The 12,197-nt window shown below is 35.0% G+C and overlaps 1 protein-coding gene across 2 annotated transcripts in view; it reads left to right on the forward strand.

Moving 5' to 3' along the window:
• The window catches only part of LOC124438686 (dynein axonemal assembly factor 5-like), a 50,260-nt gene that overhangs the window by 4,890 nt on the left and 33,173 nt on the right, over window positions 1–12,197 (forward strand). For both annotated transcript variants that reach the window (XM_046988882.1, XM_046988883.1), the window contains exons 6-7: window positions 7,027–7,123; window positions 8,094–8,181. In XM_046988882.1, coding sequence (XP_046844838.1) covers window positions 7,027–7,123; window positions 8,094–8,181 — 185 coding nt within the window. The remainder of the gene's footprint in view (window positions 1–7,026; window positions 7,124–8,093; window positions 8,182–12,197) is intronic.

Consider the following 12,197-nt stretch of genomic DNA (forward strand, 5'->3'; position numbering starts at 1 on the left):
CTCATTGTTTTCAAACTCTTCCGATCAAGTTTTAATGGAAACAAATCGTTATTGCAAGTGTTTTGAAGCCACATTGGACAGTTATTATTAAAATACGGGCGAAAATATCACTTTCGAAATATTGTGTAAATTGGTCGTTTGGTTGTATCGAGTCGTTCGTCCACTAAAATAAACAGATTTTGTCAGCTTTAGCTCCCATACTGGTTTGTTGCGCATTGAAATATATCATATTGACAATTTATAGAAAGATGGGGAAAACAATCTGAATATTTATGACAAAAAAGCAATTTATTTACGAAGGTACTCCCACTGTACTCGTACTGATATGTGAGATTCATCCACAGTTTAGCAAGGCCATTCGACTTTGAATGAATGGAGAGAGGAGCAAAGAGATACATTACACTGCAGCACTATTGTTTACTGACAAGATCTTAGAGAAGCTGTTAATGTTGGGAAACGTAACTTGAGGAAACTTGCCTCATCTCACGTAATTGTATCCAGGAACATTGGCTATACTGATGAGATCTTACAGCTAAGTTGTTATACGAAATAGAAGGAATCATATGCTCAGAAGCTTGTTATGTTACTAATTATTCCAAAATCTGACATAGTAACATTCAAATGCATAACTCAAGATACTGTTACAATACAATTTTTGGAGAGAGTTGTAAAGCTCTGTATAAAGTACTTATTTTTGTTACCAGAGCTAAGGTGTTTATTGAATTTATATACAGTCTTATGAAATATTTGATATAGATATTACCGGTGGCATAGCCAGACTGAATATTTTATTGTTGCTATGTCAATTTCACTGCATCATTGTTCATTTCATTAAAATCTCTTGATTTTACCATCAGTAAACACAGCAACGTTAGAATAGCATGACCAAATAAAAATGCTGGCTATGGCCCAGATTATAAGATATAACTGTGAATAAAATATATGTGACTTATATGCTCAATATCCTTTGTTATAGTATATGTTTTTATTATGCTAGCTACAACACCATCCTTGACACCAGTTGTTTCTAAATTGAGGAGGTTATCCCTATTAAGTAAATCCAATTATTATTATTATCATGTTACTATTATTATTTTTTCTTCTTCTACAATGCCAATACAATTTTATAACTAAGAATGTCTAATTTGCATCACATTGTTAACATACAACTAATGACTTGTGAGACTGTATGATATACTGCTCAGTTGGTTCATTTTATGACACCTATGTACAAAGATAAGTAAAGAAGATAAAAACTTACGGATATTTCACCATTCAATACATAAAATTTTACGCGTAAAGAAAATTGCCATACAAATACAGTTTTCAGTTACATACCTCTACAGTAAAATATTTGTACACCAGTTCTCCAAACTCTACTATGAGAGAATAGTTCGTAAAGGAGCTCCATCTATGCGACAAAAACTGACAAAACTCATCCTTTTTTGAAACGATTAGGACTTTGTCTGTTAAGTGCCAACACGTATTTGAAGAGTGAAAGAACGAATAGTATCTTAAATTGAAATTTATGTAAAAAATATGAAGATTAATTTTCCCATCTTTTTGTATGTATTGAATATGATGTATTTAAACGCGGACGAACCAGTTTGGGTGCTAAAGCAGACGAAATCCGTTTATTTTGGTATACAAACGCCTCGAGACAACCAAACGATTAATTTACACTACACTTTGCAAGCGATATTTTTGCCTGTATTCCAATAATAATTGTCCATGTTGCTTCAAAAGATTATTAATGACGCTTTGTTTCCAATAAAACTTGATTGGATGAGTTTGAAAACACTGAAACGAAGTAAACTGCAAAAAACAACAATTGCCTAATAGTAGCCCTAAGTTTTTTGCCCGGCTCCCGCGCCATCTTATATTTATCATGAATGTCACGCTGCCTTCTTAATAAGTCTTATATTACGTCACACTCGTCAGCAATCTAGTTCTATTATATCTATGGTTTACACACAACGATTTGTTCGGCCGACACTGACGCCATATTACGTGTGCTTGCCTTATTTGGAAAGTCGCCCGACTCGAAATATCGGATGAATTTCAGCAACTACAACAGAAACGGGTGAGCCCATTGCTGTTCCATGTAATTGTTTGTAGTGTGTACCTTTGTATTGGAAGTAAATCGAGGTGAGGCAAAGCTCCAGTAGCTCCATAATGTCTTCTGTCGGTAATGGCAGTACGTCCGTGATGTTTGTAATGAGGGTTTTTGTACAAATAAGTGCCAGATTAAGTGGAATACTGGTGAACAGTGATTTCACATCATAAGACACTAGTATATAGTTGTCCGGTATTTGTATAGTGCTCAGTTTTTTCATGAAAGTTTCACTGGATTGTAGCATGTGTTTTGATTTGCTTGTAAGTGGTTACAGTATTTCAGTCAAGTACTTTAAGAGTTCGCAAGTAGGCGAACCACAGAAAGATACAACTGGTCGCATGGTATTTGTGGTTTGTGAAGTTTTGGTAGTCCGTATAGTCTGTGGGTGGTTGTGGTACTGAACATCTATCTGTTCTAGTTGCTGAAATTGTAATGCAATCTATAGAGGAACGTTGCGCTCACGACTTACAAACATGCACTACCTTTTTGGTTCCTCTTCGTAGATGACACAATCACAGCACTACATGCAGACGAGATTGATCACTTTCACACTCACATCAACAAACAGAACAGCCACATACAATTTGACAAAGATGTCGAAGAGGACGGAACTCTTCCTTTTCTCCACTGTTTGGTAAAACATGACAATCTAAAACTACGAACAACAGTTTATCGCAAGCCAACACATACTGACCGACTACTAGACCAATCATCTTACAACCCTACCTCACACAAAGCCACCACAATCAGAAGATTGACAAGACGTGCACAAATCATGTGATTCACCGGACGCTCTACACAACGAAAACAACTATCTCAAACGTGTTTTTGACAAAAACAACTATAACTCTTACTTTATCAAACGCAACACTTACAAACCCAACGAACCCAACGAAACGAACAACTCAGTGACAACGGCAACGATACCTTACATCAAAGGTACGTCTGAGACTATCTCGCTTATCTTACGACCATACAACATACGTGTCGCACATAAACCAATCACAACATTACGACAAGTACCAACGAACATAAAGGACAAAGAACAACCCAACAAACGACAAGGTGCAGTTTACAAAATAAACTGCTCCGAGTGCCACGCCTCCTACATCGGGGAAGCTGGCAGGAACTTATACATAAGACTTACTGAACACTAACGAGCTACTAAGAAACAAGACAAAACTAATCACATTGCCGAACATCACCGAATCACAAAGCACAACATTGGCTGGTACTCGGCAAAATGCATTACTTACAGTACTGACTATAGACAACGGCTTACATTAGAAAGTTGGTATACCAACTTGAAACAAACACCACTGAACAGATCACAGCAATTACCGGCACCTTACAAACGACTTATTCACAATACAAACAAACGATCAACTAAAAACATTACACTTCACACTAATTCACAATGACAATACACATTTCTTGTACGCACAATACAATGACGTAAGAACCAGATAACAAATACGGCTATCACCTGACGTTTACTCCTCATTTGACTCTGAAGATGACTACCGCTAATGTTTTCGAAACGCCAGTCAACAACAACAAAAACAGTCCTTCTCAGGACTATACTAACCTGGACGATCTACATATACAAACATGTAACTATAAAACTCGTAAAATTATATTTGACGAACGTATTTTACAACAAAACTGTTTCTCACCTCATATGCTTGGTATCCTATCCGATGGCATTGGAAATTTTGTTCATAAGTGAATCTACATTCGTCAAAACAACTCTTCATAATATTGATCTATATACATTCTGGCCAGTTTATCTGGCTGGAGTATTGACTCAACCAAAAGACCAAAACTCAACATACAATTTCAACAAGCTTTCCAACGCACTCCCGGCTCTTCTTCCTCCTTTTTTTTGTCTTTGACTTCATTGCAACTGATTCATCCCATGTAAATCCTTGTTCACATAAGACTATACCAAGTGTGGATTGTTATCTGATGTGCCAATGGTAAATTGAACTTTTCATGCACAAAATTATAAGCTTTTCTTGAATAAAGATGGAAACAAGTCTTGGCTCAGAGCATTTCTTTTATCTTGGTTTTGGTGTATCAACCTACTTAGAACTGTGGCATAGCCAGACTAAAAATTCGTTTATGCTATGTACGTTTTTCACCATTGGCATTATTGATTTCTTTAAAAATTTACTTTTTACACCAAAAAATTTACATAGCATGAACAAATTGCAGGCTATACCTACATCACACCACATACTTCATTTACCACAGTGTTTTGAAATATTGTTAAATTGCAATACAACTCTATTCTTAACTAATCCATCATATTTTCAAAAAATATTAAAAACAAATCCTAATTAATTATAGGTAAGTTCACTTGATTGCAAGACATGTATAGCTCGAAAAGAATTGGCTGCTTAGCGTATTAAGTAAAGAATAAAAACTATTGGACAAACACAGTCTAAAGTATAATTAAGTTTAAAAACAACAAAATACGTGCCAATGCCATCACACATTGACCAACAACAATATAACTCGACTCTTTGAATGACAAACAATATTATCTTGCTCACCCGTGTCATGAAATATTTTCTTTTCTTGCACTACTTCGGCATTCATATACTACATAAGTTTGCAGCATGTTTCATCGATGAGATTTCAAAAATTTTTTGTTAGGAAAAAAAGCTTTGAAATTTTCTATCATCGTATATAGATATATCATACAATATAGTGATAAATTTTGGAGGAAAATCCGGGTGGGCGGAAAAATTTTAATTTTGAGAGCCCGCGTTTTTCCGCTGACATTTTCATCCCAAATCAGCCATGTTTTTGATAACCGGCCGCGCGTTGATAAAATATAGTAATTTGGATGATGATTTCCCGTCCAGGTAATTACGATACTGGTCAGTGGGCGCACGGTCTGTTACCATGAAATAGGGAGAGTTTTGGTTTGTTTAAACTATTTAGCTAGCTAAGTGATTTTCTGGGCGCCTTTGTCATTATTTGCCTTACACAGACAAAATGAGAAATTGGAGCGTTACGTACTTGAAATATTCTGGATTTTTATGAATTTACATCAATAAAATAGCTTTTTAAGAACTCTTTTGCGAAGATATTTCACTTTCTTTATGACACTGAGCTGTATATATATTTGCAGTACGTCTATTTTCATGGCATGAAAAATGATTCTAAAAAACACATTTTTCTTTTTGACAAATCGCTCAATTTTTACGAAACCATATAGGCTTGTGTATTTAACATGGAACTACAATATTTACGTGGTTTGAACGTTTGGGCATGCCTGGAACATTCAAAAACTGAGAAAAAGCAAAAAAATCGAGCGGTCTTTTCATAATTTTCGACTTTGCTTCAAAAATTTCTCAGCAATGCAATGACATTTGGCCAATTTTATTTGGCATTCTTTAACTAATTTTGACTAATACTCTTCAAATTCGATAGTATTTTGAAAAACTACCGCAAGGTTTACTTTTGAAATTTTACAAACATAAAAATGCCATTGTTTTAAATTTTTTACAATGGGACTGGCGCAACTTACAAAAATGAAAAAATCTGTCTTTATTTTACTCCCCTGACTTAACGTTACAAATGTATTTTAGTTCAATGGTGTAAACCAGTGGTGTAAACGTACTTTTATTGTTTTATCAAATGTTACAATAATCGTGGAGTACACTGTATATAAATGCGACTTTAGTCGTGTTGTAAACGTTTGCATCAATTTTGATGGTTTTCTGATATGTGGCTAATTTGACCGTCTTTGGTATGGAGTTTACTACTTTTAACATAAGCCATTAGCTATGAATAAGAAAAGCGGGGTTAATAAAAGGTTTTTTATATAGCGTTGTTTGACCTGGAAAGCTTTCTTTTTTTCTTTCATCCTCTTTGTTTTGCAGCGACTTACCTTCGCTTCTGTAGTTTTCGTCAGTAAAAATTAAGTCGCTTTAAATTGTGTCACCTGTATAGCAAAACTCACTTTTTGAGTGTTCTTTCTTTAAAGATATTTTCTTTGCTTATTTTTTCGTTTTACAAACGTTTGCTGTTTACTTTACGAAGTTTGTTTACATTTATTTGTAAAATTACGCACAGGCGAAAACTTTTCCGAGCCAATCAAACGCTTGCCATATAATAAAATGAAAGTAATCTGTCATTCAAAAATGATGTTAAGTACTTACACTTGTCTTTTGCCTTAAACGATTGCATTACCCAGATGTTCTTTTATTATCATTTTTATTTTAAGAAAAACGCTTTCTCTGGGAAGAAATATTTTATTTAAAGTGCTCCTTTCAACAAAAATTTTTAATTGCGATATGAAATTTTGCTGTGATTACCAACGTATCAATAAAAAAGTTTTTAAGTTCGTCAAATCGTTCCAATTTTATCGCTGTTTAAAGTTGGCAAAAATGCTCCTTTTAATGGACCTTGTCCGTCGTTCGAAAAGTTTAGAACGACTTATTTTGTGACGTTGGCAATATATGAGTACAAGATGTATGTACCAACTACGTTGGATGACGTCAGAATTTGGCTTGATCCAGAATTCACGCCATGACAGACAAGCTACATTTAAAAAGCAACTTTAAAACCGTAATAACATGATGATTTGACTAATTTGAAAATTTTTTCACCGATACGTTAGACATTACTCCTAGTTTTGATCTCGCAAATAAAAGTTTTGCTGATAGATGCACTTTGAAATAATACAAAAAACTACAAATAATATCGTCATGTAAATAATCCCTTGTAAATCATCACTTGACTTCATAATGAGTCTAAAATGAAGTCGAAATATTACCCTTTAAATCTTATATCTTGTTAGTGTAACTTAAATACTGGGTTTGCATCGTGATACTCTTTGGAGTATGTTTTTTATTATAAGTAAATGTTCTATTGGTAATAGTATTTTCTTTCAGATATTCTTACTTTCATAAACTGATACCCCTGCTGTTGACTGGTCTATCTGATGAGATTACAGATATTCGGACGAATTCGACGGATTTGTTTTCAAAGGTACTCCTGCACCACCATTTGTGTAGTATGTATAATTTTCAACCCTTATAAACAGGCGGTCAAAATAACTAATGAAAAATTATCATTACTGCGAACTACGAGAGTGTGTAAAGTCAATCTATATAGGGAAACGTTCAAAATGAATTATGTACAACTTTTCCAACATTTAGTATTTAATAGATCTTACTCTAGTTAGTTAGTTTCCTGTGAACTCTACCTCAGTTCATTCATAGGATCTTGTTTGTAAGCAATCTTTTAACATGCCACTGACATTTTTTGGCTGCATTTTTCCATGGGCTATGTAAAGACAAAGCTTTATTGACAAAGATTTATCAATAATCTCCCCATTAACACGTTTTTCAGCCGTATAATCAAGGTGTTTAAATTTTTTGGGGCTGCATGGCGGGATGGCATGTCGTAAAACTCACTGTATACTGTACTGCACTGTAAAATGCGTAATGAACTTTTAAATCCACGTCCTGGATTGGTAAAGCGCGGACTAGACTGGGCTTGACTATACTGGTAGAACGTTTCTGTCCTCATTGTTATAATATTTAGTTTTTTTTTGAGGTTTAAAAAGCCATTTTAGGAAGGATTTGTGCGGCTTTTACGTTTCTGCCAATATACACTAAAACAGATTGGACTAAAGCCATGCTCATTGAATTTTATCTACCTCGTCCAATCATTTTGACATTGAACAACTGACTTGAATAAGCGAGAATTTGCATAAAAAGCTCGATCCCCCCAAAAAATAAGGTGTTAATTCAATAGACTTAATCTTTTTATCAAATTTCCGTCTGTTTGGATCAAACCAAGCTTAAGTGGCCATTTAAAAATTGAACTTATCTAGTCCTCAGTTTTGTTACTAATCGAGTCCAGACCCCAATTTACTTTAACAAAATCAGAGGGTCACGGTTGATTCATATCTATTCATAGGTTCAGCTATTAATTCACACTATTATCTGTATAGGTAGGTGAGCAATATGAGATTGAAAACGAACAGGATTTTAAGGATAAACAAGACTTTCAAGTTTGGGACAATAACGTATGTACGAAAGGTAAGATGTGCTGTAGATATATTTCCCTTTTGGTGAAATTTAAAACAGAATAAAAATGATATCTGCTAGATAAAAATTTGCATGTAATAAAAACGACAAGTTTTTTAAAATAAACCTGTTTCAACATCTCATGATGCCATCTTCAGTATAATAAGGAGTATGACTGAGTTATGGACTGTTCTTTATTGTTGGTCGTGGTTGTTATATCGGATGTTTTAGTGTTTGCTTTGTAGTTAGTATTAGTTTTGTCATGGAGGTATCGTTTGACTGTTTAGTTGATGAAATGTTATGGGAAAGAGTTGCGCAATAAAATAGATGTGATGTTCTTTAGGTCTTGTTGAAAGCCATTGTCGGTGTTGTTAATTTTGTATGCTCTCTCTGGAAGTGTGCCTATTAATCCAGTCTTGTAAGAAAGTGGTGTGAAACTGAAGTAGTTTGTCAATAATCCTGTGTAGGTTGGTTTATGATACGTCGACGTTGTATAGGTGTCATGTGATGTTGTTAATAAAATGTATAGAAAAGGGAGATATACTATTTACCAAGCCGAGGACTCGACCTAGGAGTCGACTTCGGACTAGAAGTAAGTTCTATTTAGAGTAAGTCGTTTGGGTTTCTCACGAACTTTTACGGTAAATCACAATCGTTTTCACAGCAAACCATTTTTGATTTAAAATATTTCATGATATTATCTTGATTGTCTTTCAAAAGCGTTTTCTGACGTTTATGCATGAGAATAATAAAAAGTCGTTTGGTTTAATCCACCGATGATCAACATGCATTTAGATTACGGACTTATGTGTATACGAGGGTCTCATTGAGGTTTACAGACTAGCCACAATGAGATTTATAGTTAACTGCCTACAGACAAATCAGAAAGAAATATGATTTAAGACATAAAATTTTTTAAAGACTATAGCGATATTTGCTTCAATTGAAAACCATGAAAGCATTGGAAAGAAAGGATTCCGACAGATATAAAACATTCAACTGACAAGCTCAAGCAACAAACTACAGAAATTTTGTCTGAATATGCTTAGCGACTTATGAATACTCTCTACAGCCTCATGTACGGCCGTGTGATTTGTTGTTTCATTTTGTCATAAAATTCTTTAAGAACTGTCTTTCGAAATATCATGCATGTGCCGATTGCAAATAATGTTTAAAACGTGAGAGCGATTAGCGAGGGCTTTGTTTATTGCAAGTGTCGGATATATGTTAATAGACATTATTTCATGTTTGTAAATGTAGATCATACAGGTTGGTATAGTCCTAAGAAGGACTGTTTTTGTTGTTGTTGATTGATTTTTCCACAACCTTAGCGGTAGTCATCTTCAGAGTCAAATGAGAAGTAAACGTCAGGTTAGCCGTATTTGTTATCTGGTTCTTACGTCATTGTATTGTGTGTACAGAAAATGTGTGGGTGTCAATTGTGTATTGTCATTGTGAATTTGTGTGAAGTGAAATGTTTTTAGTTGTGATGTGTGATTTAGGTGTGATATTTTTAGTTGTAATGTGTGGGTGTCAATTGTGTATTGTCATTGTGAATTAGTGTGAAGTGTAAAGTTTTTAGTTAATCGTTTGTTTGTATTGTGAATAAGTCGTTTGTAAGGTGCCGGTAATTGCTGTGATCTGTTCAGGGGGGTTTGTTCCAAGTTGGTATACCAACTTTCTAATGTAAGCCGTTGTCTATAGTCAGTACTGTAAGCAATGCATTTTGCCGAGTCCCAGTCAATGTTGTGCTTTGAGATTCTGTGATGTTCGGCAATGTGATTAGTTTTGTCTTGTTTCTTAGTAGCTCGTTAGTGTTCAGTAAGTCTTATGTATAAGTTCCTGCCAGCTTCCCCGATGTAGGAGGCGTGGCACTCGGAGCAGTTTATTTTGTAAACTGCACCTTGTCGTTTGTTGGGTTGTTCTTTGTCCTTTATGTTCGTTAGTACTTGTCGTAACGTTGTGATTGGTTTATGTGCGACACGTATGTTGTATGGTCGTAAGATACGCGAGTTAGTCTCAGACGTACCTTTGATGTAAGGTATCGTTGCTTTTGTCACTGAGTTGTTTGTTTCGTTGGGTTCGTTGGGTTTGTAAGTGTTTCGTTTGATAAAGTAAGAGTTATAGTTGTTTTTGTCAAAAACACGATTGAGATAGTTGTTTTCGTTGTGTAGAGCGTCCGGTGAATCACATATGATTTGTGCACGTCTTGTCAATCTTCTGATTGTGGTGGCTTTGTGTGAGGTAGGGTTGTAAGATGATTGGTCTAGTAGTCGGTCAGTATGTGTTGGCTTGCGATAAACTGTTGTTCGTAGTTTTTGATTGTCATGTTTTACAAAACAGTGGAGAAAAGGAAGAGTTCCGTTTTCTTCGACATCTTTGTTAAATTGTATGTGGCTGTTCTGTTTGTTGATGTGAGTGTGAAGGTGATCAATCTCGTCTGCATGTAGTGCTGTGATTGTGTCATCTACGAAGAGGAACCCAGAAAGGTAGTACATGTTAGTAAGTCGTGAGCGCCCGTTCCTCTATAGATTGCATTACAATTTAGACTACTAGACTACTAGACCAACACAAACTGGAACAAACCCCCTTGAACAGATCACAGCAATTACCGGCAAAATGCATTGCTTACAGTACTGACTATAGACAACGCCTTACATTAGAAAGTTGGTATACCAACTTGGAACAACCCCGGAACAGATCACAGCAATTACCGGCACCTTACAAACGACTTATTCACAATACAAACAAACGATTAACTAAAAACTTTACACTTCACACTAATTCGCAATGACAATACACAATTGACACCCACACATTACAACTAAAAACATCACACCTAAATCACACATCACAACTAAAAACATTTCACTTCACACTAATTCACAATGACAATACCCAATTGACACCCACACATTTCCTGTACACACAATACAATGACGTAAGAACCAGATAACAAATACGGCTAACCTGACGTTTACTCCTCATTTGACTCTGAAGATGAATACCGCTAAGGTTGTGGAAACGTCAGTCAACAACAACAAAAACAGTCCTTCTCAGGACTATACCAATATGCAGGATCTACATTTACAAACATGTAACGATACTCCCCGGTTCAAATCATTTACTTTATTAGACATTATTTCCTTAGCTGAAGTATGACACACGTGTTGAGGTTCGTTGTTATTTTGACGTTATGTAAATTCACTATCATAATTTTTGTAATTCATAAGACTCGAGAGAAAAAATGTCTTTCATTTTCAGCTTTTCACTTGATTCACCAGCAGACTACGGTGACCAGAACAAACAGATTAATAAATAAACAATTGCAATGCAAATAATTACTGATAACTGAGTACAACAGCCTCATATAGTTCACCCAAACAATATGTACCTATGATTGATATTTGTGGTCACGTGCGAAGCTTGCAATGGTAAAATATTGTGAGCTTTTAAGTTTTAACTACATTTATAATTTTTAGCGAAAATTTTCACGAGAACAAAAATTCGTTTGGCCAATAATGAATCAAGCTCATGCTAATTTCCGTATATTATATGACATGTGCCACTTGTATAGGATTGTGCTTCAACGATTACTACGTCGTATTCTGTGGCGTTCTGATTTCGTTCAGTTTCGTTGCCCCCCATCGGCTACTACATTTTAACACGATAGATAAGTAGAATATATCATAGAAAGTGATAATTCACTTGTTTCCACCTTCAAAGTCCAGCAGTTTTTGAGTATTTCACCGTTGAAATTTCAATAATTTGATGTCTTTTGCAATCGATCGACACCATTTTGATTACGCAATTTCAAGGACACTTGATATAGGATACGACATAAAATGCAGATTCTGCAGTTTTACACTCTTTTCTAAATGAAATTTCAATAATTTGATGTCTTGCAATCGATCGATGCCATTTTGATTACGTAATTTCAGGATTCTTGATATAGGATACGACATAAAATGCAGATTCTGCAGTTTTACACTCATTTCTAAATGAAGTTTAGCGACAATCCGCTGTTC

Source organism: Xenia sp. Carnegie-2017, unplaced genomic scaffold (assembly GCF_021976095.1).
Source record: "Xenia sp. Carnegie-2017 unplaced genomic scaffold, XeniaSp_v1 HiC_scaffold_19, whole genome shotgun sequence".
Taxonomy (NCBI): Eukaryota; Metazoa; Cnidaria; class Anthozoa; order Malacalcyonacea; family Xeniidae; genus Xenia; species Xenia sp. Carnegie-2017.